This window comes from Euwallacea similis, chromosome 9, assembly GCF_039881205.1.
Source record: "Euwallacea similis isolate ESF13 chromosome 9, ESF131.1, whole genome shotgun sequence".
Classification (NCBI taxonomy): Eukaryota; Metazoa; Arthropoda; class Insecta; order Coleoptera; family Curculionidae; genus Euwallacea; species Euwallacea similis.
The window spans coordinates 2,403,147-2,419,375 of record NC_089617.1 but is presented as its reverse complement, the minus strand read 5'-3'; the positions used below and the strand labels follow the sequence as shown (position 1 = coordinate 2,419,375).

The 16,229-nt window shown below is 35.2% G+C and overlaps 2 protein-coding genes across 2 annotated transcripts; one reads left to right on the top strand and one right to left on the bottom strand.

The window, feature by feature from the left end:
* Nucleotides 1–372: 372 nt before the first annotated feature.
* LOC136410836 (venom acid phosphatase Acph-1-like) lies at nt 373–2,738 on the bottom strand. Its single transcript, XM_066393190.1, has 6 exons — nt 2,591–2,738; nt 1,966–2,070; nt 1,671–1,904; nt 1,126–1,311; nt 749–1,075; nt 373–566 (listed from the first exon to the last, which is right to left on the bottom strand). The coding sequence occupies exons 1-6, from the start codon at nt 2,699–2,701 to the stop codon at nt 423–425; spliced, it is 1,107 nt and encodes a 368-aa protein (XP_066249287.1). The 5' UTR covers nt 2,702–2,738; the 3' UTR covers nt 373–422.
* Nucleotides 2,739–4,524: 1,786 nt separating this feature from the next.
* LOC136411151 (excitatory amino acid transporter 3-like) lies at nt 4,525–15,160 on the top strand. Its single transcript, XM_066393617.1, has 11 exons — nt 4,525–4,759; nt 8,333–8,469; nt 9,250–9,531; nt 9,588–9,764; nt 10,737–10,779; nt 11,390–11,597; nt 12,125–12,335; nt 12,391–12,624; nt 12,675–12,866; nt 12,919–13,053; nt 13,536–15,160. Exons 3-11 carry the CDS (start codon nt 9,257–9,259, stop codon nt 13,702–13,704), a joined length of 1,644 nt encoding a protein of 547 aa, XP_066249714.1. The 5' UTR covers nt 4,525–4,759; nt 8,333–8,469; nt 9,250–9,256; the 3' UTR covers nt 13,705–15,160.
* Nucleotides 15,161–16,229: the final 1,069 nt, after the last annotated feature.

Below are 16,229 nucleotides of genomic sequence, written 5' to 3'. Positions count from 1 at the left end.
ATTTCTGACCATGCGCTACTTAATGCCACCTTGGAGTGCGGAATTAAGACATAAATCGGACGATTTTTAATATTGAAAATATAGAGGAATAAAGTTTTGGATTCAAAAATTTATTTATTTTATTCGGATTCAGATATACATATTTTAACGGTTACGCACGCTCCCATACTAAAAGCCTAATCATTATAGAAAACCCGATAAATCTAGTATAACTGATAATATAAAAATTTTGATAAAATATAGGAATAAACTTAAATTGAAAACCAGAAGTTACACAAATGTCGACCATCTAAACGATTACAAAACTATAAACAATTTTTCTAATAAAACAATAAAGGGAAATTAGAAAATTAAAAAATAAATTGTTCAATATATATCAATATATGTATATTTTTATTTTTTTTACTTCAGTACAAACCATTTCAAATGTCCAGCTCACAATAAGCATCATCCTCAGGCAAAGAATCGGCCACTAACTCCTTGAAAGTACTGATAGGACAAAACTCTTCGCAACCTGGAATCACCAGCAACTTTGGCTCAGTTTCAATGTAATTCTGGTAATAAAACTACAAAAAAAATTCAACCTCAGCAACTTCTTCAGCTTCAACAATCAAGTGTGCAAAATGTGAGTTTGCACTGTTTACATATTGGTGTTTAGGTTAGTTCAGGGACAAAAGGCGATACAAGGTTAATTTGCTTAATGCGACTGACTGCCTCGTGCCGGCCCTGTAACAACCTCATTACTAACCTTAAACCCATAAACTCCATCGATGCAGTGAACCTCCATGAGTACGTAACTTCCGAAAGTAGGAATCATATCGTCGAAGATATCCAGGGTGACCAATAGGGTGGCAATGTTCTTTTCATGGGCGGAGTACAGAAACATTTTAATGGGAGAATCAACATCTAAAACGCGCGCTTCAGTGTCTTGGATAATCTTCCTCAAAAGATAGCCTGTAGAAAGACGTTTGAGCTTTTTTTTGCCAGCCATCAGTCTGTAATTGAGGACGGTGACGTTGAATAGTTGTTCTTCATAAGTGTGGAACCAGTCTTCCAAAGGATATCCATAATAGGACTAAAAATTGTTTCCTAGTATTTGGTATTTAGAATAGGCTTGATGCATACTTGTGCAAGCATTTCTACGTAGAGATCAGCAGCTTTCTTGGCCTTTTGGATCTCTTTGCCAGACTTATCAGTGACATAGTCAAACATTTCCTGGTAGGGTTCCAGTAGAGCTAGAACTTCGTCGCTTTTTACATATTTTTTGTACGCGGTATCGTAGTTGGTGCACACCTTTCTACCGTATAATTCCTGCACAGATAAATATTATATGCAGGGTGTTTGTGCAAGGTGCCCTCCTTCTCATAAAAACAATCTTTAAAAATTTTTTGTTAATTTCCCAGGGAATCCCAAAGATATTTTCGAAATGGAAAACTACTGAAAAACTGACTCGAAAGTACAAAAATTCCCTTAAGAAGATTCTTGTTATGCCTTGAACGCAGATTTTTCCATTTCAAAAGACCATTACATATATATATATATATATATATATAAGCAAAATTCCATTTTGTAATATAATATATATATATATATATATATATTATATTACAAAATGGAAAATTCCTGGTCTATCAAATTCTACAGTCCAGCAACTATGTAGGTATTCGCACCTTATCATAATCTGACGTAGAAAAAGGAATAGGCTGCCATTTCAAATTGTCATTCCAGTCGAACTTATTAGTAGGAGGGAACAAACTGGCCAGTACCAACATCAGGGACATCTTAGTCCTGTCAGTGACAGTACTTCTGGCTTCAATTTTATCATAGTGGTAGTCTGGACCCAATAAGGCATCATACCGATTCCGGAAGAATTGTCCTAGTTTGTATTCAGTCCGTCTCCCTTCCTAGTTATGAATAGCAAGAACGAGAATTTGTAGTCGTGATGAACATTTCTTTAAATAGTACCTGAGTCAATTGATCGTAGCCGTATGGTTCCCACAAGCTTTCATTTCCATATGGGTTAGTGTCATAGATGTTATCCTCGATCGTGCGATTTCCATGTCTGAATAGCTGAAAAATGTTTCATTATTAACCCAATTTGTAATTACCAATCTGGTAATTTTTACTATTAAGTATCACTTTACAATACAGGTTAATTCAGGTAACAGGTGAAAAATATCAAAGAGATCAGACTGATGAAAGTCAGTTGTGAAAATTCCTACACAGTACAAATAAAATTAGTTAATTAAATACTTACTAATATTACTGGGTTACTTCGATAGTAACTTAGACGTGACTATTACCACTGGAAATAGCTCAATCATGCGAGAAATTTTCTAAAGAATATGCAAAATACCCAGTAACAAACACATCTATCATTCAGCTTTATTTTTCTTTCAAAAATCACTTACATTTTTTAAAAACTTTCGGATACAAAACCAGCATTATAACATAGATTTATGAAATGTATGTCGTAAATCTGGATAATCTTTAATAATATATTTTTATCCATCACGTTTTAAATCACGAGAAAAACCTTATCTAACAAAAAAACTTTTAATAATATGATATTAAAAAGAAAAAAACTTACAATATGGGTCAAAATCAGCCCATCAGGCTCATTGAGGACGCAAGCAGAAAAGACTATTGTGGAGGCAAGGAGATATGCCAGAACCGACACGAACAGAACCAAATTGGCCATCGCGTAGACTATTGCAAATTATGCATATTTGGGTTTTTTTATACAGGGTAATATCCGGCTTGGTAAACAAATAACAATAAATGCGATTATAGGGACTTAATTGATAAGAGTGACACGTTTTTGTCTCGAGATTTAAAAAAGTGCAGGATTGATCGGGTCTAAATAAGTCACGAGTTTGATATACACTGCCTCCGATTTTTCGAGGCCAAATTGAGGATTCTGGGGGATGTTTGGAAGTATTGTTTGGCTAGTGTATTCAGTTTAAATAACGTATTATGCTGAATAAAAATATTTAGTGACTAGATGTTGATGCATTTAAATATGAAGGATTAAATCCGGTTTGTGTTAATTGGAGTTGGCTACATTTGAAGTATTTATTTAGTATAAAATGCAGTAATTCATCATAATTGATAATAAAACATTGATGGCTCAAGTGGGGCTTTTTGATTTGGTTTCTAATTATGGCAAAGGTCGTTTTGCCAATATGGAAAATGTAGGACTTCAGCAACTTCGATATTGCCAATGATATACACGGTAACAATAACACAATGATTTTAAAATTTTCAATAAATTAAAGTGGCTTTACCGCACTATCGTAAAATACAATTAAAATTAGGTCGATTTTCATGTCGATATTTTCAACCCCAATTTACACTCCTTAGAAGGGCACCCTCAGGCAACTCTTAAACACGTTGAACATAACCTGGACGATATACTTTTCGATACCATCGGACGAATATTCCTGCGTCTTCTTGTAAGAAAGGTACTTCGCCCTGAACCCTACCCGCGAAAAATAGAAACTTTGGGATTTTTTTATTTGCTTGTACTAAACAGCACACTACTCAAAGGTATCAGAAACCCACATCACAAACAGCTATTCTTTAGCTATATTTCGGCACGTTTAAGACGTCGAAACGCCTGGCCATTTTTAGGAAAGCACATTAAAAAAATGACAAATTTTCAATTTGGTACGGCACTGTTCCTGTCCCTCTTGTCAGACATGCCTCGGGATTAGTGCGATGGAAAGCTCAAACATTCTTCTTCATAGGTCTTCATCTCTAAGCTTCTGCGAAAGACCCAGAGCTTTCCACGATCACCCAAAACTCAAAACCAAACTATTGCAACTTCGCTATACATTTCAAAGAGGAAAAGCACAGAAGCCAACAAAAAAATGCTAAAAGTGCCAAACTTCACCAATTTCATCAGAAGTTAGATGTGTACTAGCCTTAGGTCAATGAGTAACCACTGACGCACTTTATAAAGGCCCGAATTCAGAGTAAATAAAATCGCATCTGTTGGAAAATTGATTTATTACTGATGATCGGTGCTGTTGCAATTTACATGTTCGCGTTAAAATGCCTACTGAACTGCCGTTTTGGATCTGAATATCCACTTATGATACCTAGCTCAATGAAAATAGAATTCTGCTCTCCCTCCAAATATATAATAACACCTTATTTAAGTTAAATCAAAAAATCGAAATAAGTCCCTTCCCGTTAAGCAGATAGTTACACTTTTACTTCATATCTTTTGTCCAAATTTAAATAAAAATGACATTAGTTTGTACCATTTGCCCTCTCCCAATCGGTATAATTAATTTAGAGAAACGCCCTCGCCACTCTCAGCTACAAACCTCTTTCAAGGAACTTTTTAATTCTCACTGTGGGAATAAATCTGACATCTAATGCGGAAGTTGACGGAAGTTCCCGTATACCGGGTGGTCTCTCCGCAAACAATCACCGGCAATTTCCTCTCCTCAATGATAGTCATCGAGATTTGAGAGGGGCTCCAGAACCATCTAATCGTGCCAGTTCGTCTCTCATTAAGACAAACCGGCATCCAGTGGCGGGATGAAAATCGCAGCATCTCCAACAATAACCCATCGCCAATCTGGCAAACAGTTCGAGTCGTCATCGTCGTCGGGGCGCTCGTCGTCGCTTTTTGCCGCGATTTAGCGCGTGCGTCACGGATGCTGAGAGTGACATCCGGAGGTCCTCTTTTACATAGTTTATTGTGTAATTCCAGCTGGTGGTGGTGGTGGCGGCTACTTGTTGAACGGTAAGTTCTTCCTTTTTCCTGGAAATTCTCGCGACGCTCCACAGTTATACATTTTAAACAGAGGTTTCCAAAAGTTTGAAAAAAAATCGTAAATAACTGGAGATTTAATTACACAGACGCAAATATGTCGCTGGCGTACCTTCACAATTTTGATTTGAACGGAGTGGCTGTTATTTTTAGTTTCCTCGCATTAGTTTTAAAAAATTTTAGACATTTGAACAACACAATAAAAAATCTGGACCGGTGTCATCAGGTTAAGGCATCGATTTGCATGAGCAACACCTGTTTTAGCAATTTGTCGAGATATTGACATTAACAGTGTTATGCAGGGTATTTCCTAAGCATAGGTGCAAATTTGCGGTGATATATGAGTCGAAATAATAAAAAAATCTTATAAACATATGTCCGGGATTGCGTCATTTCCGAGATCCATGATGTTGAAGTTTAGAAAAAAATCGGGTTTTCATTTAAAAAAAAACGCTTAATTCGGCTAAATTCAAATTTTCGCCATTTGATACCAATATGATAATGGGTCTTTTAGACCTATCAGAGTTGTTCCAGAAATTTCAGGGGCGTGACCGCTCTTAATTCAATAATTTATCATATAAAACGAACCTTTTTCAAATCTCAAGCCTGACTTTCATTTTTTCATTACTGTAACTTTTTTAATTAACCATCGTTAAAATATTTTTAAGTATGAGAAATATTGAAGCTAAAATCCCTGAATTACCTATGAAATTATCAGGTATTGTTGGCGGCTATCCCCAAATTTTTGATGATTAGGAATTATGCAGACTGGCTCCGATCCAAGTCCAAATATTTAAACCACAAATTCTACTAATAAAATTTTCGTCCAAAAACTCTAGAGCTCCAGAGATCCTTGAACATGGTGTCCTTTTTGACTAAATAATTTCTTTCATTTGGAAATATACTTCTACGCATTAAGATGAAACATTTGATTATATGCAAAAAAAGAAATGAAAAAAAAACTGCAGGCTCTCCACAATGTTGATATAAGGATTGGCCTAAGGGGTAAAGAGCCCATAGTTGTTTAAGTACTAAATGTTTAAAGCGGTTATTTAGTTCACTTGATTCTCAAGTGTGTTTGGAAACTTTTCTGTCTTGATCATTTCTGTTACGATGCATCATTTTCGAAGGGTAGTAATTTAAGACCCTTACTACATGGGTACCTTACTTGAAATGCATAGTATATTTTTTAAATTGAAGCTCGAAAGCTTAATAGAAAGGTTTTAGAACAGAAAGGAAAAATATATATGCATATACAGGATTAGGACGTTAAAGTGCAATATTTCAGTAAATATGAGTTTTAGAAGAAAATGTTTCATATCAAAGTTTTTGACCATTAAGAGGGGCGTATTTTAAAATTATTTTCAAATGTACAGGGTTCATCATAAAAGTGTGGTAGGACCAAATGATGTTTTTTTTTAAATGGAACACCTCACTTTTTTGCCATTTTCGCATTGACCGTCAAATGTTAAGGTCAGTTTATGTAAAGGGACTTATATCAAAACTTTACCGTTTCCAAGTTATTCGAGGAAATATGAAAATTTTGATAGCTGTAAGGTCTTACGGAAATCGGTGCTATACCCTACAAATTTCGGAATCGGTCTTGTGAAGCTCCAAGAGAGAACCTAATAAGCTACATTTTGGAGTGTTTTAATTTTAAAAAAGTTTTTCCTAACTCCCCAAATAGGCCTCGAAATTTGCATGCCTTCAAACCTCAATAACTAACTTATTTCAAATAGAATGTCCCAATTTTTTCGACAGCATCGTGTTCGGAATCCAGAAATCTATAGCTTTTGTTAACATTACTCTATCCTTACACACATCAGTTTGTAAGCTCCCGAGAATTACCCCTTTTTAGTTTCTGAATATTTCAAAAGTCGCACCGGTGATATCATTATGGGCAAATATTACGTGATGCCCAGCGATGTCAAATGTCATTTTGACACTTTTCATGACTATCGATGACTATATTATTATTTTATTTTCGGAATCACACGTTAATTCTCACGTATTTTTCGTTAATATTATCTTTTTAATTAATAAGTAAATATGTCTTTTTTACCAAGATTACAACTGTGTTCTAATCGAAATGGAAGACGCTTTGAGAATTTTATGTGAATATCTCATTTGCATAAAATTAAAATAATTTCCCGTAATTTTATACATTTTTGAGTTCTTAACGCGATGCCGTCGAGGAAATTGGGAATTCCATTTGAAATAAGCGAGTTATTGAGGTTTGAAGTCATACAAGGTCGAAAACCTATTTTGGGAGTTATGAAAAACTTTTTTCTTTAATTAATTACTTCCAAACGTAGGCTATTAAGTCCTCTTGGAGTCCCATAAAACCAATTTCAAAGTTCGCAGCAGTTATGGGACTGTATCGATTTCCGTGAGATCATGCAGCTATCAAAATTTTAGAATTTTCCCAAATAACTCAGAAACAATAATTTTTATATATAAGAACTTTTGCATAAACCGACATTAAAATTTGACAATAAATCCCAAAATTGCAAAAAATGTGGAAGATTGCATTAAAAATAACATAATTTGGTCCTACTACACTTTTATGATGGACCTTGTACATTTGAAAATACTTTTAAAATACACACCTCTTAGTGACTAAAAATTGTCATATGAAATATTTTCTTCTAAAAATTATATTTACTGAGATATTGTACTTTAACACACTAATGATCGACCCTGTATACTAAACGTACTTGAGGTTTACTTAATTTAACAAAAACCATTAATTTTTATTAACAAAACTCCATATCAGCAGCTAAAATCTAATTTAATCTTGTTTTGTTCATACAGCATGAGATGGTCGTAGTGGTTGAATTTCAGAATTATGATTGTATTATGACTGTGGCACCTACAAATAGAAAGTATTCCAAAGAAGATTTAAGATATTTTTAATTTATTTGATAGATAGTTTCGCATCACCAACATCATCTCGATTTTGATGCCTATAATTGGACTGCAACGTGGTAGTAAATAAAACCCGTATAATCTAATCCCCCTTAAAGCTTATCGAATCGTCGAATATGATGCCCATCTAGAATCTAATAACATATCAATTTCCTTTACGTCGCTTGCGTTGCGGAGATAAGTCGTCCAGATTTTCCAGAGAAAGAGGACGCCTGGTATCTTGGCGTATACGAGCCATGAAATTGCATTCGGGGAAAGCTGTGCCTCCCCATAATATTACACACAGTGTGTATCACTGGATAGGCTTCTCGTTTTATTGATAAATTATTTTTATTAAACACTTCCTTTAGCGGTCGCATTCCCTTATTCGCGACTACATGTACCTACGTCGAGCTTGTCGTGCTGGCTAGTTAAAAAACTATTAAAGGACTAATAACGGTTCTCGCTATTGGATTTATAAGTTGTTTCTATTTCCAAGTAGAGGGAAAATTTGGAAAAGTTTTAATTGAGAGGTAGTCTGATTGGTGTAAACTTAAGACTTCTGTAAACTTATTTTTTTCTATATTTTGGTTTATCAAGAGGTTATCAATACTATTTAACCCTTAATATTTGTTACAGTTTTCTTTTTTATCTGGCTACAAGCAAGATATGTTCTATGGAAGGTCAGCTCTGGCCCGGACCCACTCATAGATTTCCCAAATCTATTCAGGTGGTGGGGAAGGGGCTGCTCGTTTGAACTTGAACAACTCATTTTGGTAAGTATGACTCGAAATGAGCATGAATATGATTTGCAGATTCTAAGTTACGTGGACTCAATTTATTCTTTGACAAGCAGCCAATTTTCAATTTTTATTCAACACAAACATACAATAATTACCGCTACGCTTGGTTTATAAATTATTGTTAAACTACTAGTGCAAACAACAATTCAACTGCCCACTCGGAAAATAAAATTATGTTTTGGTTGTGGGAAAAAACCTAGTGTAAATTTGAACGATTTGATGACAGTTTCAAATTTATTATTAAGTCAAAATAGTTCCACAAAGGATCCTTCTGTTTCGTTCTATGAAAATATTTATTCCCCAGTATCATCGATATTAACAACTGAGCAACTCCGGAAAAAAAATATTACACAGGGTGATTCAGATGTTAATAGGAAAAATATAATATGCAATAGAACTCAGACAAATAAATAGATAACTTATTTTGAATTTGTGGGTATGATTTCAATTCTCATTGGATTGATCGATGTTAAATTTTCAAGATTCATATGATGCTTTGTTTATGGCGACTATAATTTTTTACATATTTAATTTTGTAGTATGAAGAAAAACAAAAAGATGATGAGGAATATATTTATATCGTAGTTCGTTTCATAAAAAAATAGGCTACTTTCGCAAAAACCGGATTTTCTTATTTTTATTAATAAGCGATATAGCCAACTAAGACACCAAAAATGGGACACTTCATAAGTCAAGAATGCTTGTTTTTTCTCTCAAAATCGTTAGAACCTCGTTCTTTTTTGCGTTTTTCAGACATATTATGGCAGACGAGAGAAACCGATTTGTAAGATGCATCTCAAAGAATCTGCTCACCATTTTGACCGTGGTAGGAGTCTTCGGTGGTACCGCCGTCGGACTCTTGCTACGCAGTATCTCTACTAATAAATGGACCAGCAGAGAGATCATGTACTTGGCCTTCCCTGGAGAACTCTTCTTGCGAATGCTCAAGGCTCTCATCATTCCCCTGCTTATGTCCTCCGTCATTTCGGCCATCGGCTCTTTGGATTTGAGTCTGTCCAAGAAGATCGCCTTTAGGTCTGGTTCCTCTTCGAGCTCAAAACCATGACACTGAAGAAATTTCAATTTTCTAGATCAATTCTATATTATGCGTCCACGACCATCTGCGCAGTAGTTTTGGGCATGCTGCTAGTGGTTGCCATTCGACCTGGAGAAGGGACTGTCCCTTGGAAACCTGCCAGTGAAGACGACACTGGCAGAGTACTTACCAGGCATGTGCTTACCCAAGACACCTTACTGGACCTTGTCAGGTAGGTCGAATCACCAGGAGGCGGCTTTTATCAAATCATGTACATATTACTGGTAATTGTATTTCAAAAATAATATCTATAAAAACTAAGAAACTTCCAATGCTCTACTTTTGTTTTAACGTTTGTATGAGAATTAACCTCTCGGTAAAGTTATCCGGAATTTAATTTTTAGGCCCTAATTGGCGGTGGAAGTGTCAGTCAAAAACCGACCAAATTAAAATTGAATCCGGATTCAATTACATATCCTAATCTGGGTGCTTAATTTTAACGAAAGTGGGTTAAGCAGAGCTTTAGAGAAGAGCGAACGAGAGCTGCTGCAGGACATGCCTTGTTGCGGCAGGAAATTTTCATATAATTGCTAATAGTGTCATGTCGGCGTGTTTCCGGTTTAACTCCTGTTGTAGTACGAGTATATACGGGGTCCTCCCAAAATATTAAATATGAGCCAGTGGTTATTAGTAATGGAGCTCGAAAAACTGAAGGTCGATTGAATCTAAGATGGTCTAATTTTAGTTTAGATGATAATCTTGCAAATTAGTATCTCGTGTAAGTAATTTGATTAACTGGTAGCTAATGAAAATTTGCAGGCAAATATGGTCCCTTCTGGAATTTTGTTTCGTTTAATTATTGCCTCATCACTAGCATGCTAGTTTTTTCTCTGTAGTGAATATAGTTGAGTTCAGCTCAACTTAGGATTAGGGATAATTACTGTACATTTCCACTCAGATCAGTTTAGGATACCTTATAGATAGGTCAGTTTACTTAAATGTTTCTGAACGTTTGGGTTCAGTTTTAGTTTCTTTATCCATCATGAAAAAAAAATCTAGCATATTCAAAGCTTTACTTAATTGTAAACCTTTTTTTACCTTAAAATTTAAATTTATTCAACACAACAAACTGTGTTTCTTGCCATGTTCATCTAAAGATCAAATCCATTAACATGGAAGTTTCATTAAAAAATTTGATTTCCAGGAATTTCTTCCCTCCGAATTTGATCCAAGCTTGCGTAGGGCAGGTAAGTGCATTCACGAAAACTTTCAATTTCAATATGTAGCTTTATCATTCTCCTGTTGTTCCCGATTTAACTTTCAGGGATGTTCAAATTAAAACTTTTCTAATAATCTGGTGAATGAGCCATAATCAATATTGACTCTGGATCTATAGATGGACTGATATTTTAGTACATGATCAAGTGATCATGAATTTAACCACAAATCTAAAAAATTCATGCAAGAGCTTTATAACTTTTAACGGTGAATTTTCTACATTTTGGTGGAAAAATCTCATTAAGTTTCAGCTTAAAGAAAAAAGTACTTTTACTATCGAGGATAATATCATCGACTTCTGGACTATCAGGCATCCCCAAGAAAGAAGTATTTACAGGAAATCGCTTTTCATTTTTAGCAATAGCGGAACGAACGTCCACCCGACGTTGTCGTCATGACGACCTGACTTTCGAAAGGCCTCATTGAAAACAGTTCGCCCTCACATCGCTCTTTGTTCTTTCTTTTCCTTTATTTTTGCAGAATTCAATGCAATCAGGATGAAAGCGGACAAATTATAACATGTTTAATTCGCGCCCAAGTAAAAAAGAGATTGGAAGAAATATTTATTTACCTTTACAGTCCCAAACGTTCCTCCACGAGCCCAGCGTGTACACCCTGTACAAAAGGGGGGACGAAGCGATTTTACGCAGTATAGTCGACAATTCTTCCTTGGATACAGGATTGAAAAGCGCCATTTTCGATTCCCTATCGGCAAGGGACCATTGGCGGCGAATCAACGATTCCCTGTTGAAACAACTGCAAACAATCAAGTACAATGCCACACATTGTAAGTATTTTAAGTTCAACAAAACGTCGGTACTTCTGAGTACTTAACTAATGCAAATGAGTGAATACCGAGGAATTTTTGGAAAGTTGGAAGGGCCTTGTTGACCCTATTTTTAGGGTCCGATGAATAGTCGAGTGAAAGGTTGCCTGTGCTCGAAGTTAATTGACTCGTTAGGGCGATAAAAGGGCCTAATCCAACCCTAATTGCTCTGAAATGAAGACAAAGGGTTTGTTATGCGGTGTGGATGAATTTCGAAATCAGAAATTGAGAGAAGGCTATAAATTTCGTACTGTGCAGTTCGGTTAGCACAAGTAATGTGTTTAATTATAATGAGAGAACCTCTTTATTTCCCAAGATCCTAGATATGATCAATTCGGTGTGTCCAAAATAAAAAAAAACATAGCCAAAGCAATAAAAATTATATCTATTTCCAGAACTAGTTTTTCAATTTTTTTCCATTTCCTACCATCTTTGCCTGACGTCACATTTACCTGAATTTACCCTATTTCCTGTATCTTTCCTCTTAGATGGAAATCGGGAACTTGAGGATATTTATCCTGCCGAACTATGGCGTTTCGAGGAAAAATACGAGAGCACCACCAACGTCCTCGGCTTGGTTACTTTCTCCATTGTCTTTGGCATTGCCATGGGCCAGTTGGGCGAAAAAGGCAAAGTGCTCCTGGACTTCTTCCACGCCCTCACCGAAGCCATGATGATAATCACCAGTTGGGTTATTTGGTACGTTCGCCTCACTTCAGTGCAAACTCAAAAATAATTCATTTTTTCCCATCAGGCTTTCTCCAATGGGAGTCTTCTTCCTCGTGGTAGCTAAAGTTCTTGAAATTGCCAGCTTCGCCGATCTAGTAGGCCGACTTGGGCTCTACTTCATGACCGTGCTCTTAGGACTATTTATTCATGGCTTTATCACCCTGTCCATCATCTACTTCATCGTTCTCAGGAGGCTTCCTTTCAAGATCATCGGGCAGCTAAGTCAAGTTCTAGTCACTGCTTTCGGAACCGCTTCCAGGTAAGTCTAGAATATTCTCTGACAGTTCAGTGATAGTTGTCGAAATGTAGCTCAGCCACAATGCCGATAACCATCCAAACCATGGATAAAATGGGCTTGGATCCCAGAGTGACGAGGTTCGTCATTCCTATTGGAGCCACTATCAATATGGACGGCACCGCTCTCTATGAAGCAGTGGCCGCGATTTTTATAGCACAGCTCAACAATATCAACCTGGGTTTTGGGAAGACTATTGCCGTTTGGTATGAATATTTGCCTTGGTAACTTTTAAAAGTTGTAATGATTTTAATATAGTTTGACTGCAACTGCGGCCAGTATAGGGGCAGCAGGGATCCCTCAGGCAGGGTTAGTCACGATGGTCATGGTCCTAGACACTGTGGGTCTGCCCGCGGATGCAGTCATCAACATTATTGCAGTTGACTGGCTTTTGTAAGCATTAAACTAGTAATATAGGTATACAGTAAGGTATCTAACTGAGCGACTAGTGACCACGACATCTGTCGAGTGTTATCCTAAGTTAGTGAAGATGATAAAGAAAATGTTAGATTAATGAAATGTTAGATGTTCTCTTATCATTTGAATTTTTTGACAAAGTGAGCGAAAACGCCGAAAAGTATAATTTCACGTTCTAAACCATAAGAAAAATCTCAGATTGATTTAGAAAATTTTTGAATTTCTCTCATTCTGAAATCAATTCCCGATTCTTTCCAGTGCATTCATTTCAGAAACAACTATGGCATATCTTCAAATTAAAAAACAATTTACATTCTGAACATTAAAGAGTCGCAGATAAATCTAAAATATTTTAGGTACCTCGAGGCAACTCGATAATCCCAAGTTAATCCCAGTTTACGAATTAACTATTGCAATAGGAATTTAAGACAGTATTAAAGTTGAGACATTCTGTTTAGGGATCGCTTCAGGACAACAATAAACGTCATGTGCGATTGTTTGGGAGCTCGACTCGTCGACCTGCTCAGTATGGGGGAGTTAGGGGGCATGGTGGTCACGAATAAAGACAGACTAAACGCGGAGCCTCACGAACTGACCGAGATCACCAAAGCTGACCAGCACTCGTAAAGGTGTCGTATAAATATAGCCGTTAAGGAGCGTGGTCTGACGATAATAAAACTATGTAGCAGTAGATGTTATGAATTTAATAAGTGTTTGGTCCTCGTTTCTGTTCCATATTACGTCTTTCGTCCAAGTTGATGTGATTATTGTCAGGTGTATTAGTAATTGCATTTTTATTGTTATTATTGCGAATTTTTTTATTAAAACGAAGCAAAGAAACTTCCTACTAATATTGGTTTGTAGTAACACCATGATCCGAGATTTTAACAATATTATGGGAAGTTCCTTCAACTGCTTTATGGATTATTCCTTCATTTTGCCTTTCTATTAAAACATAAAAATAATGCCCTTCGACTCTCCTCAATTTTATATTTATTTAGGTATAATATACGCGCTTTTGCATGGCCTAGCTAATAATAATAATTAAAAAAATACTAATAACAATAATAATAATATTTTAATTTTAATTAATAGCGGATGTCTTACTTTCCGAATATTAAAGGGGAAGCGACCAGAATAAGCCAATAGTTCGTCTTCGTACATATCTATGCATTCCCCTAACAACGCCTTTTTACCAATCCTCGCGCTTGTACCGACAAACCACTCCCCTTGATCTAATAAAAGTGGCGTGAACTTATTGACGCGTCAGTCGCGCAAGCGCTTTTGTGAGAGTAAGGGGAGTGGCTCGTTCGCAGTCACGCAAGAGATTGGTAAAAGCCGTCTCTAACCACAACTTCTCTTTACACATCTACCCACAAGGCACTCCCCCTACTCTCTTTATTGTTTGACAAAATGGTTGATATTTGTGTATTTGATATATTAGAGGACAATATTTAACCTTAGATAAACGAGTAACTTGTTAGTTGTTCATGTTGACTGTTGGTATGTATTAGGGTATATCAAAAGGCGATTGAAGAACTCTTTAATCGCATATATATTGTTTAATGTTATAATGCATGATGTGAATTAACTAGTAAATTAAGGGATAAGTGGTACATAATATGGCAAAAACTGTTTTACTATTTGTTTAAGTCATCAGAAAGGCAATTTTTTTTCCTTTTCCTTCTTCTAACACCTAAAATATGCAATTATTAATTTATCCAAAACTTGACTATTATAATGTTCAAATTAGGCTCAGTTTTCACTATTATTTTTTTTAACCAAAACTCACTATAAAACAGAATTTTGGGACCAATACATCTTCTGTAAGTATACCTTATTTAGTCTTAGACTGCCAAAATGAATAACTATTAATGATATATATTTTAATTTATAATACCTTGTTGTTAAATTTACCATCTACATTAAGTTTTGTCTCGTTATTCGAATTAAGTTTACGATCAAATAATGTCATCAAATATAAATAGACATCGTTGCTTGTTTTCTTTTTTATCTTTTGATAATAATTATCGTATAAATATAGATAATTAGAAAATAAATTTATATGTTATAATTATGCAGACAGTCGTATTTTTATTCCGAATTTAATTATGGAAATTCCGGACAAAATAAGCGAAAACCAAGCTTTGAAGGCCAATAATAACCACAGAAAAAAAGATGATATATTTACATTTAAACCCCATTAAAAATAAACTGATTTGAATTGGTTTATATATAGTGACTTTTGTGTCCCACAGATTAGATCCAACACCATACAAAAAACTACTTGTGGCAGCAATTTAGAAATAGCACGTTATTTCAACAACGCAACTGAAAAATCTATTGAGTATTTCCATTTTTTACTTGAATTTGCTAATTTCTTGGAGACCATGATTTAAGGCGGTTAACTCATCTATAAATTTCCGAGATATTAATGATTAAGTTAGTAAAAAGGCCAAAAATAGTTAAGTATCTATATTTGCTTTCCACTTATTAAATAGATCTTGTTATCTTTGGAAATTCGACTTTGTCCTTTTTAGCATATCTTTTCAATAAAGTGCAAAAGGAAGGCGGATAGAAGAAAAATGAATATTTCAAAGTTACAAAAATATATTTAATTCACGAGCAGGATATACCTTTCGATATTTTCAGAAAAATTTTAAAAATGCAATGGTTTTACAGCTATATGAATCCCTGTGATGTAATTCTCTTATTAAACTCTATGAGGCACACATTTTTCAGTATTTCGATTTTTGTATATTTTAAATTTTCCATATATTTAATATATTAAAGTTCTGAAAATGTATTAAAAATCAGTAATGTGCTACTAGTGAATTCAATCTTTATTCATATATTTCAATACTTTTAACATTTAATTCAACATTTCATTCTCAAAATGTTTCTATTTTTATCGGTCCAATTTCAAGCTTCCCTTAGCGTTTAATTTTGAAACTGTCTTAAACTTAGTGATTTTTCGGAAGAACCTCAAACCGTTAGAATATGAGCCACGATCAAACTAGCCCTAGTACCATTTCTGATGCCACTCTATCGTTAATTTTTTCCTTGCAATAGGAAGCAATCATGGAGTCGTTTATTCTTGTGATTGTGCGAAGAAAAAAGCGATTGTGTCACAAATAAGGAGCAGATCGGAT